Genomic DNA, 18188 nt, shown 5'->3' with positions numbered 1-18188 from the left:
GGATGTTGATTCAGGAGTTAGGGCCTACTATCATACGCTTTACTTCTGGTTACTAGTACCTGTATCTTATATATGAAAATACTGAAAGATTATAGCAGACTGTTATTCAGTGTAGTCTTGGAGGTTCATTCAGGAGTTAGGGCCTACTATCATACGCTATACTTCTGGTTACCAGTACCTGTATCTTATATATGAAAATACTGAAAGATTATAGCAGGCTGTTTTTCAGTGTAGTCTTGGAGGTTCATTCAGGAGTTAGGGTCTACTATCATACGCTATACTTCTGGTTACCAGTACCTGTATCTTATATATGAAAATACTGAAAGATTATAGCAGACTGTTATTCAGTGTAGTCTTGGAGGTTCATTCAGGAGTTAGGGTCTACTATCAAACGCTATATTTCTGGTTACTAGTATCTGTATCTTATATATATGAAAGATTATAGCAGACTGTTATTCAGTGTAGTCTTGGAGGTTCATTCAGGAGTTAGGGTCTACTATCATACGCTTTACTTCTGGTTACCAGTACCTGTATCTTATATATGAAAATACTGGAAGATTATAGCAGACTGTTATTCAGTGTAGTCTTGGAGGTTCATTCAGGAGTTAGGGTCTACTATCATACGCTTTACTTCTGGTTACCAGTACCTGTATCTTATATATGAAAATACTGGAAGATTATAGCAGACTGTTATTCAGTGTAGTCTTGGAGGTTCATTCAGGAGTTAGGGTCTACTATCATACGCTTTACTTCTGGTTACCAGTACCTGTATCTTATATATGAAAATACTGAAAGATTATAGCAGGCTGTTATTCAGTGTAGTCTTGGAGGTTCATTCAGGAGTTAGGCCCTACTATCATACGCTTATTTCTGCAGAGATGCTGAACGTGTTGAATGGTTGGTATAGATGAGAACGGAAGTCTGAATAAATAATTAATACTACTTTCCATCTTTACGAAAATTCACTCATTTTATTGTGTAATAAAGTAACATTATAATAAAAGTTTCGATGCCTTAAAAAGTATATTCAACATACACAAGTGTACCGTCACACCTTAGTTTATTATAGTGGTAACCACTAGGAAACAAAACTACTCTAACAGCCATGATATTTGTGACAAAGTAACATTGTTTGTGGAGAAAACAGGAAATATTGCACCTGCTTCCACAGCACAACAGCGATGACCATCTTAAGCTACAGTTTGTTTACGGTTTTTATAAATGCTGGCGATGATCGTCAGGAAGCGGTTTCTTTATCAGCGTACATCGCTATCAATTCTCATTTGTTTTGCTGCCATAATTCGATTCAATATTTCCACATGGCCTTCTCTAAATATCGATTATTGAACATGTGTGGTGATGTACGTCCTGAATTTGCTTCAGAAGCAACCTCTAGCAATCTGCGTCGCGACCAATGATCTACATTGGTGATCATCACTGTAAAGAAACCATGCACATTCATTTTAACTGGCAGCAACTTCAGGTGACAATCACTGGCAATGTGCCCCCGGTGATGATCGCCGTATACAAACCGTAGCTTTATATATAACTGAATATGTTTTACAAATGTAAGAGAATACAGGAAAGCCAAATATAAATAACTCTTAATCATAAATAGAGGCCGGATGTTAGGCACTTTTAATACTTAAAATAGGCAGACAAAAGTGTAAATCAAAACATGAAAAAAGGCACTAAAATTTAGAAAGGCACAACGGGAGACAAAAAAGGCAATTAAAAGCATGAAAATGTCCTGCAAGTTTAAGAAAAGGCAATTAAAACATGAAACAGGCATAACATTTTATAATATTATATTATATTCATGCAATAAATCTTGTTATTCTTTGTACATCACCACAATTTACATAATTAGATTTTCTGATGTTAGATTTTGCCTTCTATTGTATAGAACAGTTTTCATCACAGAAAAAAGTTCTATATCAACTGACGTAATTGAGCATACCTGAAGCAAGCTAATGTAGATGAACTTCCATTTACCACAACTGTGGTATCACCTTTCAATATTTGAAAGTTTTTGCTTTATTTCCTGTAAGCCAATATTTAGAGACAAAAACTGAACTTTTCACTAATGGTATTTGAGTAGATGGGAGGAGATTTAAGCATGTTGGTAATTTCGTTTGACTAATGAAATAAGTTCTGTAAAGTGTTATAACTGTGGAATAGGCAACATTAAGCTCTCACAAAAGAAGAATAAATTGAAGACAATACAATATTGCTTAAATTAACTTAAAGTAACAAATAAATAAAGACACTTTCAAGTTATTTTTAAAAAGACAAAAAAGGCAAAAATAGGTAGAAAAATCTGAAATCTTGAAAACAGTTAAAATAAAAATAGGCCCTATCACTCCTAAATGCATTTAAATCTATATATCTTGATGTATGCCAACTCAGTAACAAAAGGCATTTTACCAAACATCCGGACTCTATTACAAACATATAGTCAGAAACGGTTCCTTCACAGGTTTATTTAAAAAAACATTCTTGAACTTCAGGATCTCATGTCTTTAAAAATACAGATAAATACAATGAACTGTTTCAGAAATTAACTCATGAGTATTACCAGAGAAGCTATAACAACACAACAAAAATTTAACAACACAGTCTGGGCTTACTCAAGAAGTAAAATTTCGTAAGAGTATTATTGTACTCCCATCTATTTAAAAAAATTGAACACCATGATTTCCACTTCAATACACTGATATACGGTATAATATTCAACTTTTGGAAAATATAAAGAAAAAGAACATACAGAAATAACCAAATTACTAGCATTAGAAACTGTAGATATATTATATCCAAAATCAGAGTGGTTACACATTTATACAAATGGATCTCTACAAACAAATAATATTGCTGGAGCAGGTATTTATTGTAATCTTTTCTGCCTTTATTTTACACTAGGAGAACATTACACACTATGATGGTGAATTAGAATTCATTCATTAATAAATGAAATAAAAAAAATCCAATGATGAAACTGCCTGTGAATCTATACCAGTCACTCATCATTCGTCTCTCTCTCTCTTTTTTTTTTTTTTGGCAAAATGTCCCTCTGCCCCGAAAGTTCTTTTGGGATGCTCAAATGTTCTGCTTTTTTGCAATGACACTTTGCCAATATATTTTATACTACATGATGTTTTAATTTGGAGTTTACTGTGCAATTATAGATATGAACACTAGGAAGCATCACTTGCACAACCATCAAGAACTGTTTGGTGTATAATCTCTTTCTTTTACTGTCATGTGATGTTAGTACTGTATTTGGTAACGTAAGTAGGTTTTTCAGTCCTTGATCTGATTGAAAATGCTGTTGTAGAACGTGTTTTTCCCTAGTAGACTTTCTATGATCAAATGAAACAAATGGAATGAAAGTTGGAACTGTGAAGGTCTTGCTCATTATCAAAAGAAAATTTAATAAGGCAACATGTGCCGAATTTTACGATAAAATTTCAGAAGAAACTAAACTTCTTGATCGAACAAATACATAGGAAAAGTACAGCAACAAACAAAGAAGCATTTACCTCTGCAGAATAAATAGAATGCACTGTATAAAGGTAAGCTTAATGTTCAACATAACTGTCAAATTTTGGACCTGTTAATTAGTCCCATTTTTTCTGGACCATGGCCAGATTTTTCTTTAAACATCTTGTAAACGCCTTCTTTTTTTCATAAAAATACAGAGTGTTCAATTTAAAAGAGGACCTGTCACAGATGGATACAGCATATCTTAGAAATGGTGTCCTTTCATTTCAATGCATTTGCCCATAACAATTGATTGTTGTTTGGTTGCTAATTATGACTAAAGTCTGAATTTATAGGCACTAACAGTTAATACTGTTTCTCACTATAATTTATAAACATACAAAACTACCCCCACTCCTTTTAGATTGTATTCTTATCATTCACTATTTCCCTTCGATGCTGTTACCAGTATTTAATCCACTTAATTAGTCATTGCTCTATATAATGGTCTGAAATTACAGTGAAGTAATTGAATCTGATAGTGACAGTGAGATGTTTTTAATTTCAGCAGTGTGAAGGGTATAATGTTGGTACACCTGTTCCTTCCTCCTGCAAGTTCGCTTCCAGGAATCGAAATCATTATCATAGCAGTCACCAGGATCAGAGATATTCTGTGGCCACTGTAATGAACACCACATTCATTCAATTACACTCAGTGTCGTATTTAAGTTTCACTGCCCAAGTTTTGGGGTTTAATTATGATGTATACATATTGCGTAGGAACATTATATTACCAGTACTATTAGCAACAAAATATACACATAGTTACGTACTCTTCTATATGCTGGGGTGGGGTGGGGGGCAATATTTTGTTAACGATCTTAACAATTGAAGGGTACACGGGAAAAACGATCAAGGTCCATAAAAAATCGAAATTGAGTTAATAATGCTATCTTATAGTGGAAAAGAAGTACTATCATGTGGTCTAGCTAGTAATAAGAAATCATCGTTCTTGACATTCCACTACATCAATTTCTATTAAATACAGACATAACAAAGTATTGTGACAGCGACGTGAGATTCGAACTCATGACCAGCGTCCCGCAAGAAAGCAGATCGCATGGAGCACGGAGGGACGGCGCGCGGCGGAGTAGTGGGGAAAGGGGCCTACACGCGAGGGGAGGCTGCGCGCGCAGCTGCTACTTAACGCAGTGAATGGGGAACAGACCTTCCCGACTCTTCCAGAAGTGCGTCGAAGTGGAGATATCCAGATAATTCTCTACACACCTGTAGAAATTTCTCGCAACTATGATTTTGCTATAAAAGAAGAAGCGCCAGCGAACTCGGGCAGTTTTTCAGTTATTCAGTCAGTGAGTAAGCGAGAGCAAGCAAGCCAGTCTTGTGTACCGGAGTTCGACTCGAGTGTGCGCCCGCAACTGTATCAGCATCCGAAGGCCTGAGTTCGAGTGCAGTGGACCGCAGTTGGAGGGACCTGAGTTCGAGTGCAGTGGACCGCAGTTGGAGGGACCTGAGTTCGAGTACAGTGGACTGTCTCTGAAGGTCTGTGGTTCGAGATACTGTGAACTCTAGTGACTGAGCTAGAAGAACTGTGAACTGATGGTTCTGATTTGTAAATAGTGCTTTGTAAATATTAGTTAAGATTAACAGTTCATTGTTGTTCGTACTAGTCCAAGTAAATTGTCATTGTCGTCAGTGGAATGCTATAACGAATACTGTGTTGAGTGAAAATCCAATTGTTGACGAGAGCGTTTAAGGCGAATTGTAGAAAGGAATTATTGTTGTGACGAATAAATTACATTGTTGTTACTAATAAAATTCACAGTATTAAGTTCTTAAAATTTAAAAATCGTTTTTCTCGAAACTTTCTAAAATGGACCTTGATCGTTATTCCCGTGTACCCTTCAATTATGTTTGCATCCAGCTTACAAAATACATGCTGGAGTCCATGTGACTCATTTACCTATTGTTAGATTTCAGAGACTTGTGAATCACGACTAGGAAACCCTCCTAAGACATCGCATCCACTCTAGTATACTCCGTATTCTTAGCTTTTTAGTGCATTTAGATCCGATGTCTTACCATCACTCCAAGGCCGAAATTATCAGCTTCTACTCTTGCAAGGAATCTACAATCGAAGTGGACACATTGTTGTGCAACACTGCTGTACAATGTGTAACCACAAGACTTATGAAGGATATAATGTGGACCTTCCTTGTACGGAATTTGGTACACCTATGGGCAATAGTTCTCTGTCTAGAACCACTCTGTATTTCCATTTTAGTGAAATCTTTGTTTTCCTCCTGATACAGAATGAACTTGGAAGACAATCAGAAAATTACAAGGGATTTCAACTATGTCCGAATCTCTGTTATACTGACTACAGATGCTAATCGCGATTATCGACCTAATCATAATTGTGGTTGTAGTGTGTCCACGTCCCGATCACGATCAGGAGCTTAATCCTGTTTCCAGGACTAGACAATCGCGCTGAGGCACAGCCCAGTGGACAAAAGTAAGATTTTAGTAATCTTTGGTTTCGAATCACCTTGATATTTTGAAGTTTTCTTTTATTTAGCAATTCGTATAAAATGACATTTGGTTACTAGTAGAAGTAATGGAAAAATTTAATGCAGATATCAGTGGCGGTTCCTTGGGGGAGGGAAGGGAGGAACGTCCTCCTCACATTTTCTTCTTTTGAAAGTAAATACCAAATAAAATATGTGCCTTGAAATTCGAGGAAGATTCGATAATTTTTAAGTTCACAGCTATAAGAAAAACTCGGTTGATCGAGTTTTAAATGACGCGTGCTCATGTGCTATAGAAAACTGTGATAAAAGATGCAAAATTGTCTGTGTAGAGGAAAGGCACTCCATTCCTCCTCTACTGCAGTTAACACACATAGACAACAGCGCACTAGCGGCCAGAGAAAGAAGCAGAGTTTTAAAGCAAGTAAATGAACGAAGAGGGAGGAGATCCTCCTCTGAATCAGTCATGGGCAGGAAATGGAAACCGACTGGTCGTGCAGCAAGCTCGCTACCGCTGCCACCTAACGATGTTGCATTCAACCGGACTATAACACATCTAGGAGGAGACACAACAAAAACATTTTTAATGCAACGCTATGAAAGACACCATGTAAACTTTTTTTTAATTATAAATCAAAAATATTATTCACTGCACTTTATATAGGTTTGAACTTTATATGGTTTGAAACTTTCGTGGATATTTGAAAGTTAAAGTCGGATTTATGTAAAACAAAGAGGAAGTAGTTTTATGTAGTTGGCCCCTGAAATTCACTTCTATTCATTGTTTATTAGACAGGGCAACAGCCAAGTTGTCAGTTTTATACAAATATATTTGAAACTGAAAGTAGGTACTCCAAACTACATCATTTTTAAAATAAAAAATTAATCAGCCACCGGCAGCTTTGAACAATAATGATAGTATGACTTTACAAGAACTGACATTCTTCAAAAGCATGTGATACTGAACTTGTAAAATGTACATGTGGCAACACAGACCACGTGGGTGGGTGCAGTGTTCTCGCTTTCCTCAGATTATTTCCCATTCCCATTTCCATTTCCGTAAAACGGTTCCGGTTACGAGTTAGTAGCTAGTCTCTTCCAACATGTGTGATACTGTAGTGTGCTCGAAAAATGCTGTGAGGTTGTGAATTTCCTTGTAATTGTTAATTTGCGCAATTATTCAACAATGAATGGAAGTGAAAACATAATATATTTTGGACAATTTAAGAAACTCAGTTTACAAGAACAGATTATTGCTATACATAAGGGAAGGCCAACCCCAACACTACCTGGTCTTACATGTATGCATGTAGGCTAATTTGTAGCATGTTTCATTCAAGACGGTGTCATTTAGTGCTGTTAACTTCTTTCCTCCTCTTAAGAAATATGCAGGAGCCGCCACTGGCAGATATGAGAAAAGTAAAAAGAATTATATTAACAAATAGCAGACGAATTATCATTCATATATGGAGGGCAACAGAAGACTGTTGAAAGATGTTCCATTTCAATAAATCTTCGATTAGGCCTCTAATTTCTTCTCAGATTGTTAATCTGAGTCTCCATTACGACAATATTGTTGAGGTTAGGGTTCATTTTAAAAATATGTTTATTACAAAATGATGTAAATCATAGGCCTAATGATTTAAATTACATAAGTTATAAAATCTCTTTCCAAAATAACATAAATAGTAATGGTATAAATTGTATCAGTTTAGGTCATAATATCTCTCAAAAATTTAATAAACAAATTTCCATATCAACCTGCAAAAAAGGAAAAACCAACAAACATTGAAAGAAAGTATGTTGTCCAGGAGAAACAAAAATAAAAGTACCAGTATGAACATGGAGAAAATTATTTCCTCTATGGTAATTCAGCTGTAGATCAGACAGAACCAAGCATGACCTAGTGTGTCCACACATTTTCGATAATACCGATTACCAACTGTAGTCTGTTACTAGTATTACTGCTTTTCACTAAAACCAATCCACTGTCCAGCCTGGGTAGCAAAGCACATTGGTCTAACAAGACTTCTTTACACAAACAGGGAAATCATACCAAAACCAAATTTTATATTATGAGAGAAGATACACGCCATTCATCAAGCTAGGAGTGATGAGACACAAAAATCTATGACAAACAGGCAAGCATATGTTACCTACCACATTTAATTTAGTAATGTCAACCTGTTTGTTTATACACATGCCATATTTTACATCCCCCCCTCTTTACTTTCCCATTATAAAAAAATACTGTAATGCTGAAAAAATCAATTTCGAGTTTCTTTTTATATATATACATATATATTTTTACATTCTTGATACCAGAGAAGTGCGTCAGGACATATCGTCTGTGGACAATGTTTTCTCCTGAATTATTTAATAGATTTTGTTCGTATTCAATATCTAAGTATCAAATTAAAGGGATATTATGGGTATTCATTAATTCATAGTTTTCTACCCAAAAGACAGGTCCTTCACCGCAAACCCAGCATTCTCCAATCTTCCCTATTTTTTTCTCTCCTCTTAGTCTCCGCATATGATCCATATTACCTTAATGTCGTCTATCATCTGATATCTTCTTCTGCCAACTTTTCTCCTGTCCAAAATTCCTTCCAGTGCATCCTTCAGTAGGCAGTTTCTTCTCAGCCAGTTACTCAACCAATTCCTTTTTCTCTTCCTGATCAGTTTCAGAATTATTCTTTCTTCATCCACTCTTTCCAACACAGCTTCGTTTCTTATTCTGTCTGTCCATTTCACACACACTATTCTTCTTCACATTTCAAATGTTTCTATACACTTCTCTTCACTTTGTTGTAATGTCCATGTTTCTGCTCCATACGTCACTCCACACAAAGCACTTCACTGGTCTCTTCCTTAGTTCTTTTTCGAGAGGTCTGCAGAAGATGCTCCTTTTTGACGAGATTTATCACATGAAATAATTACTGTATTATGCAGGCTGGCACGCAACCATGAACTGAATATACAAATTATGAAAAATAGCACAGTGGTAATGAATGAATGAATGAATGAATGAATGAATGAATGAAGAAGAAGAAGAATAAAAAGAAGAAAGAGGCGGAATTATATGTTAGGCAATCAGTAAATATTGGCAACAGTGCTTCACAACACCTGTGCAGTTTGACAATAATTGTCATGCATCTTCTTACATAAATACAGATATAGATACTAAAGTTTTCTTCATTTAGAAAATGATTCTTCCACTTGCCTCCCTGCTTTCTTTTTTCTCTTTTCAGGAAAATTATGCTAAGAATATTATCATTCATAAAAATCTAATACCACTGACTATGATTGAATGCACGAACCTATTGCAATTGACAGCGAGCAAAGCAGCCAATCATTTACAAAAGACAGCATTTTACATAACCAAAAAACAACTCCCAAATGCTTTTCGTTACTTCTGCTTCTGCAGTTTATGATCTGGACCTTGCATCTAACATTTGCATTGTCTCCCTTTTAAATTTGTAGCTAAATACATATTTATTAGGTTAAAAATTAAACTAAACATACAGCACAAGACTGATGTAACTTCAGAGCTCTGTTAACAATAAACATATGTAAAACTTCAACATTTACCATTCAGTACCAAAAGATTTTTCATCTGCAGTTCTTCCCCATAATCCACATAGATTATTTTCTAGTATGTCATCATATACATTTTCTATGATAAATAGCACACAAGTGATACAACCTACTAATTAACATCCTGGAATCTTGCCTTCAGTAACAATCCAAATCTTTGAAATGCTTCACACTTCGGAAGATGGAGAAGGCTGGGTCTGAACGACCTGCCACCATGTAACAATGGCTGCAGAGTCCTTCCACTGTTTGCTGCCCTGTGTTTCACTGGCAATGTGAAGAATTCCGTTTTCGAGATGAGGGCACCTGTAAAGAACGGAAATCTAGATAATTCGAGGATAATTAGAATAAGTCGGGTAAATTTTAGTGTAACATGATGCAACTCTGTTTTTGGATACTTATAATTTAATATCTATGATATATTTATAGGAACATTTATATGTAGATGAAAGAATAAAGACTGATCTACCCAAAAATTAAGCTTATTTTATTCCAAAAACAAAATTGTACATTATACAAACAATAACCACAAAAACATGTCATTCTTTTCCTAATTTTATACTTTCAACTACTTGCTACAGCTAAACCATAAAAGATGGATCTATACATATTGGGAGTATGTTAATAAAATGTGATCTTTTTACAAATGCATTCTGTTTTAATCCATCTCTTATGGTTTAGGAATTAGGATAATTTTTGTTTGGATTATGCAACTGCTATGCTGAGAATATGATGCAATAACTTTAACAACTGCAAGCGTGTGATTTAATGCACAGATAAACATATGACAGGCAGCACTGTGACATTTTACAGGAAATAATGTGAAGAGAAGGGTAATTCCCAGTCAAGTAATAATGTACCCAACAACGGAAGACTAATGCCTAGAGTTCCGTGAAAGTGGTTTTATTTTTGAACTGTGTATATGCAGGATTTTCAGAATCAATAAAATTGTTAGTTTTTACAATTTTATTTCATATAGATATAGATACTGTTCAGTCACCTTGTATAACCTCTCTTACATTCTTTCCAGTTTTAATTCATGATCAAAGTGGATTTCTAAATATTTTGTACATTTTTTTTAAATTCTGATTTTTATTAATTTAGTTTTACAAGAATTCGCCATACCGTATTTATTTTTCCCCTTTTAAAAAAATTCGGAGATAAAATATCGACGAGGGGAAAATTATGTGGGGAACTACCACTACAAAACATCGAGAATAATCCAGACACAATAACATCAAACAATTCATGTATTAATCAAATCAATGTTCAAAAATAAATAGCTACAAATATATACACACAAGCTGATAATTATGAACAATTTTGTGGCTTTCTTTGTACTGCTGTATGTCAGTTCTAATGCCGGCAATCTGACCTTGACTAATCTCAGATCATGGTGTTAAACTTTGCGTGTAAAATATTATCACAATTAATTTGTTACCTATGTAAAGAAAAACCGTATATGTATTTTACATCCCACTACTTTCAACAGACAATAAATCCAGACCATCATCTTTTTTTTTTTTGGTTGGTTATTTAATGACGCTATATCAACTACTCGATTATTCAGTATGCATGGACTGAATGAATGCGAGATGGTATTTGGCGAGATGAAACCAAGGTTCGCCATAGGTTACCTGACATTTGCCTTACAGTTGAGGAAAACTTTGTAGAAAACACAATCAGCCCAAGCAGGACTTGAACAGACACCTAAACACAACTCCGGATCAGCAGGCAAGCATCTTAGTCGACTGAGCTAAGCCAGTGGCTCAGATCATCTTCTAAGTTGTCAAGGAATCATAGTTTCTCGTCTTAGAAGGAATGAGTTTCCCATGCTATTTTTTATGATACTTGGATGCTCTTGAAGGGAAAAGGAGTGTTCACTTTTGTTTAATGTAAGAGGGGGAAATTACGCGAGGAAAATAAAATTGTGAAAAATGTATCCTAAAAATCTTGGAGGAGAAAAATTATGTAAGTAAACACGGTAACCTACCAATACTGAGACCTTCCTCCCCACCTTTCTCCACACCAAACATCACATCATAGTGTTAAAAAAGTGTTCGAAACTTATAATAAATGGAAATATAGGGCCAAATAAGTAATAATTATTTTACTTTCTTTATGAATTTTGTTTAAAATTAGTTATATACTTTCAATAATAACATGCGAGTACTAATCTACAGCCTTCCTCACCATCAGAGTGGAACGCTGTCATGAGAGGACCAGGTGTGTTACTCCAAATCTTGAACACTCCATCTGCTGAAGCGTGATTACCTGCCCCGGTAAACCATGTACCCGAACGGGCTGAGAAGTAGTGGGACATGGTACTGCTCTACAGGGTCTGTCACGTCAAATGTCACCTGCAACATACAAAGGGAACGTCAGTACGGATTTTGTGCATGATCACAATTTGGAAAGAGATGAGTTGTTCTGGATCCAAGAGACAACACAGTCACAGCAACATGGGCTTTGACAGTGACTGTGAGGAGAGATGCAGCTAGGAAGAGCCGGAATGAGGTGAAATATTTGCTGCAGCAGTATCTCCAGTGACACTCGGGAGGAAAAGAAATGCAGAATAAATATAAAAAAATGCCTGTTATTATTTGGTTGAGAAGCTTTTGTCATCTAGTCTGCTCTCAAAAAAGCTGGAAGTTAGAATTTATAAAACAGTTATATTACCGGTTGTTCTGTATGGCTGTGAAACTTGGACTCTCACTTTGAGAGAGGAACAGAGATTAAAGATATTTCAGAATAAGGTGCTTAAGGAAATATTTGGGGCTAAGAGGGATGAAGTTACAGGAGAATGGAGAAAGTAACACAATGCAGAGCTGCACGCATTATATTCTTCACTTGACATAATTAGGAACATTAAATCCAGACGTATGAGATGGGCAGGGCATGTAGCACATAAGGGTGAATTCAGAAATGCATATAGTGATAATATTAAAATGGATTTGACGGACGTGAGATATGATGGTAGGGACTGGATTAATCTTGCTCAGGATAGGGACTGATAGTGGGCTTACGTGAGGGCAGCAATGAACTTCCGGGTTCTCTAAAAGCCATAAGTATCTACAAAAAGCACCTTTCTCCAGTTATGGATGATTCGCAGACAGAGAATTCAGAACTGAACTGTAAGTGGGAACAAAATCAAAATATGAATATTTTGTTAAGTAACCAATAGACTGGATTGAGGTAATTTGAGTATAAAAACAGCCTTTTTTAAGTTCCGAGGACCATAGCTTGTACCATAATAAAATTTTCTGGTCGGTTTTTTATATGTTAGCACTGTGACCTTCTAGAATGATTCTCTTGCATTTTCAAGTATGTTGGTGTCTTTTTATCATAATAATAACCCTAAGTTTAACTATACTCAATTTATACCAAGGATGAGGAAATTTGGGTATAATGTGTATTATTGAAGTAAAACATGCTTTGAAGTCCTTATAAAATCGAATTATGTCAACCATCCTATAACAGAATGTAGGGGTTAGGTAGATATTTAAAAATTTTAATTAGACCTAACAAGATGAAAAAAAATTTGAGCTGATACCTAAATTTTTGATAAGGCTTATTATGCAAATTTAAAATATGGGATAGAAAACACTTCGGATATTTATTTGTCTTTCATTAATCCATAATTTATCTATGTGGCATGATCTGTAACAAAAAATAGGTTAGTTACTAACCTATAATTATACCCAAATTACCTCACGTTTGTAAATTGTAATCTACTACCAAACTATTAATGATAAATTGCTACACATGTTCTAAATATGCGTAATGTATACATGCATAAATATGTTTACTGTACCACAGCTGGTTCCCCAACAATATTGCTTTCAATGTGATGTCATTTCATAGACTGGTAAATATTTTTTTTTTACCAAGCAGTATTAGTGTGATCAACACAAATTTTTAACACTCCACGACAGGCAATTGTGAAATAGACAATATATATTAAATTGGCACGTGTTTGAAGATTAGGTAAAGTTCTATTTAAATTGCAGCTTACATCCAAATTATCTCACTATACTCATTATTACTCTGACCCACCCTAGTGAGAATGAAGATGAAAACTTTGGAATGTGCAGTAACAAGGTTTGTGATCAGTCTCATTCAGGAGTTCTTACTTGTTCTCTTTGTGTTGAATCAGAAGCAGCATTGCAGTATATTAGTTTCACTCATTCAGTGTTCTGCCTTCCTCTTTGTTTTCTCATAAGATCCATTATATCTTAATGTCGCCTATTATCTGATATTTTCTTCTACCCCGAACTCTTCTCCCTTTCACCATTCCTTTCAGTGCATCCTTTAGAAGACAGTTTCTTCTGAACCAATGACCCAACCAATTCCTTTTCCTCTTTCTGATCAGTTTCACCATCATTCTTTCTTCAGCCACTCTTTCCAACACAGTTTCATTTCTTGTTCTATCTGTCCATTTCACATCTATATTTCAAATGCTTTTATTATCTTCACTTCGTTTCTGCTCCATACAATGCCACACTCCATACAAAGCATTTCACTAGTCTCTTCCTTAGTTCTTTTTCCAGAGGTCTGCTCCTTTTCCTATTAAAAGCTTTCTTTGCCATTGCCATCCTCCTTTTGACTTCCTGGCAGCAGCTAATGTTACTGCTTACAGTACACTCCAAATATTTGAAGCTGTCCACTTGCTGTACTGCCTCATTTAGAATTCCTAAGTTTACCTTCTGTATTTTTCTTCCTATGACTAAGATTAAAAGAAAGGCCCAACTCAGACACTTGTTATTGTAGCACGTGATCTGAGAGCAATATTGCCAGAACCAACAAGCTGATTTAAGGGAGGCCTACACAGAAAACATGACTTTGTGGACAAACAATTTGATTTTCCTTTTTTTTTTCTGTAAATCGTTCCTTATACCCTACTCTACAAGTTTCCAAATGCGTAAGATTGGAAACCCTCCTAATGATCTCATAATTAAAGGTCTGTAGAGGTCCCCACTCAAAGTGTGAACTTTGAAGTCATTTTTCTTTCCTATATTTTGTGTATTTCTCTTCATCCAAATCACTATCACTAAGGCTTCTACAATTTGCACTTAAGAATCTGAATTTTTTTCTGTATATTCATTATACCACACTTAACAATAATTTTATGCATGCACTTTTTTTTTAACTTTCCAACCTCTAAAGAAAAAATTATATATACAACATAAACAAAAAAGTGGTTATTTTCACAATTTTTTTCTCTCTGCAATCTGGATTATTTTAAAAAAATTTAATGCACAGTTCTCTTCCTAACATAGCAATGATGCTACATAAAAATATTCAGACTGATTGAATGATATTTGTGTAAGAATTTTGAACATTTGCCCCTCTTAAAAAAAAATTGAATAACTGAAAAGAATAAGTGCATGATGAAAGTCAAATTTTGGTAACTCTATTAAGTTGTTATGAAACATATATGTATCAAAAATGAAAACTGTATCTGAAAAAATTTATAAAATGTCATTTTCTCTATAGTCCTCCTTTAAATGTCTACACATCAGGTTCCATGTGCTGAAGGTTCAGAAGAACATTTTTAAGAGGCAACTGTAGAAAATTTGCTAATATAAATTTACTTATGAAACTTAGTCCCTATGATTCTTATGTCAATATCAACAACAACAATAATAATAATAATAATAATAATAATAATAATAATAATAATAACAACAACAACATCATCATCATCATCATCATCATCATCATCATCATCATCATCATCATCATCCAAACAAGTAAAAGGCCCATGCTTCTTACAGTCTCAGTGAGGTTTTCTGGATGGCCCAAAGATCTCTTCCCTTGGGGATGGTGTTGAAGCATGGCTTTTTGAAGTCTATTACAATTCATTCGTTGGACATGGTTTTTTCCACTGCAGCTGGTACTTGTTTATAAACTGTGAGACTGGTTGTAATTGGGGTTTCTGCATGATATTCTCATTTCTTTTGTGGTCCAAGTGAGTATAAATTTCATTTCACAGGCTGTTATTCTGCTGGTATTAGTATTTCTCATTATCCATGCTTCACTTTCGTAACACAGTACAGGTCTAGCTAAGGTTTTATACAAATGTATTCTTGTGAGTCACTAATAACAATAATAATAATGTTCATCGTTTAAATGTATACTTGTTTATAAAACTACCAACAGAAGGAGAGAACTTAAAAATGAAGGAAAAATATTTATATAAAGAATTTGAAAACCTTTACATTTCTCATATTTTCTACTCAGTGGATCAATTTTTTAGATATTAAACTTAATTTCAGCATAAATAAAATCAATATAGTCAGAAATATTTTATGATATGTGTTATGTGACAAAATTTACAACTAATCTGGATTCAGGAATAAAAACGATTACAGCTTATCATACATTACTTACTTCCACAAACGGATAAAACGTATCGTGGAGTCCAAGAGTGAAATACTTCTTGACCTCGAAGTGCATCTTGTAGCGGCCTGCCACCACTTCATTTGTTTTGAGCAAGTTGGAGCAGCGGCCATCAGCATCTGTAACTCTGTATGCATGTTACCTTAGACACTAGTTCAGACAACGCCACTAGAGTTTATAAATACGCAATATGACTGAAGAATGTGTCAAACACTAAAACAGAATAATTAAGAATAAATATCTTTGCTAGTAGGTACTCATGTTTCTACAGTCGAATCCCGCTTTTACAATCCCACAATTAATGTTTTCCTGTCATTTACAACATTTCTTCTTAGTTTCTCCAGTGTTTATATTATTATATTTTTTCCCTGTATTTATGCTGTCGTAATTTCAAACTTCCCGTAATTTACGTTGTTTCCACCAAATGGAGACAAAAAAAGATGGTGTTCAGCAAAAAACTGAACCTAAAATTGGGACTACTGTATCAACGCAAATTTTGCTAAATATAGTCAATTTATGCAGATTCAAGTATAAAAATTGTGATCACGTGTTTTCTAATGAAGAATAATATGATCACTGGTAAGGAGGGCATTCTCCACATCCATCTTCATGATAACAGTCCTGGTGGTGGTGGTGGTGATGATGATGTTGACAGTGTTGGTGTTCCCACAAGAGCAGATGTAGTTGTAGCACTAAAGACTGTGAGGACGTATCTTTCTGCTGCAGAAGATGATTCAATTTTTTGATAAACTGTATGAAATCTTGAGACATATGAGATGTAAACAGTAAAAAGTATCATTCTTCTTTTTTAAAAGAACTACTGTCGTGCTTCATTCTAAAATGTGTGTGTGGGCCTCAAAACTTGAGATTTTCAAGTGATTAAAATAATGTATATAATAATTTACCTTCTCTCAATTAAACATTTTATACTTAATGTTCTTGATATGCATAAACAATCTGCCAAAATTTACACTTTCCCTCAATTTGCACCATTTTTTCAGAGTCCCTTAAAAAGTGTAAAAGATGGGTTCGATTCTAAATAGATAGAAAATTATGTGAGAATACTGCACAATACATACAGTAGCTTCAGTTCAGTCGACATGTCAAAGGGAACGAAAATGTAGGAGCACTGTGTACAGTTTAATGAATTGTGTTGACTTGTGGGTTCTTTTTGAGTGGTTCATATATTTACTCGACGATAACACGTCATTAAATACAACACACACACAAGAAAAAAAAGTTTGCTGGCGAATAACAGACTTTTTTAAATGGTTATTTTATGTCACTTTATCAACTGCTATGGTTATATAGCGTCTGAATGAGATGAAGGTGATGATGCCAACGAAATGAGTCCAAGGTCCAATGCCGAAAGTTATCTAGTATTTGCTCATATTGGGTTGAGGGAAAACTCCGAAGGAACCTCAACCAGGATTTGAACCTGGACCCACTCATTTCATGGTCAGGCATGCTAACCATTACTCCACAGTGGTGGACTGCGAATATAAGATGCAGCAATATAAAAAACTACAGACTTATATCATAGCAACGCTGTAAACAACAATATGATAAAAATTACATGCAATCTTTCCTTAAGCTGCTTGTACACAACCAAATTTTCGTCAAATTCAATGTTTCACAAGACTTTTCAAGACTTGCCAATACTTCACAAGATTTATTCTCAAATCACTTACAATAATTTTAAAGTCTTTGGTCAAAGGCTCCACAATTCTTTGAAGGAACTGACCAATGGGGTTCGAAAATATTATGGTTCCAAGACCCACAAAAGTACCACTGTGGTGTAAGAGCATTATGTCTGGATTTGTATTACGGAATGCGTACTGGTTCGAGTCCTCATGGAGAAGGAATTTTCTCATGAAATTTCAGCCAGTGAATGGGACCAGTGCCCACTCAGCATTGTGATGAATTTGGGGAGCTATGATAATCTGGTTATGAAAGCCAGCTATAACAGCTAGGGGGACCACCGAACCAACCACGATACATCCATTCTGGTTGGATAATCGTTCAGCTCAGCTTCGGCCAGAGCACTTCATGGGTTGTTGTATCATGGGTTATTATTAAGAACCACAAAAAGCATGCTGTCCTGGACGAGAACAGTTGTTTGCAAGTTAATTCAATTAAACCCATACCTGTACGCCGTGGGTT

General features: G+C 35.1%; 1 protein-coding gene across 3 annotated transcripts in view; it reads right to left on the bottom strand.

The window, feature by feature from the left end:
* Nucleotides 1-951: 951 nt before the first annotated feature.
* Nucleotides 952-18188, bottom strand: part of LOC138702862 (5-hydroxyisourate hydrolase-like) — a 30908-nt gene continuing 13671 nt past the window's right edge. For all 3 annotated transcript variants that reach the window (XM_069830217.1, XM_069830218.1, XM_069830216.1), the window contains 3 exons: nucleotides 16017-16152; nucleotides 11817-11983; nucleotides 952-9929 (listed from right to left, as the gene is read on the bottom strand). In XM_069830217.1, coding sequence (XP_069686318.1) covers nucleotides 11894-11983; nucleotides 16017-16152 — 226 coding nt within the window. In that variant the 3' untranslated portion in view covers nucleotides 952-9929; nucleotides 11817-11893. The remainder of the gene's footprint in view (nucleotides 9930-11816; nucleotides 11984-16016; nucleotides 16153-18188) is intronic.

Source organism: Periplaneta americana, chromosome 7, assembly GCF_040183065.1.
Source record: "Periplaneta americana isolate PAMFEO1 chromosome 7, P.americana_PAMFEO1_priV1, whole genome shotgun sequence".
Taxonomy (NCBI): domain Eukaryota; kingdom Metazoa; phylum Arthropoda; class Insecta; order Blattodea; family Blattidae; genus Periplaneta; species Periplaneta americana.
Note: the sequence above shows the minus strand (reverse complement) of the source record. Positions and strands in the feature narration are given on the sequence as shown.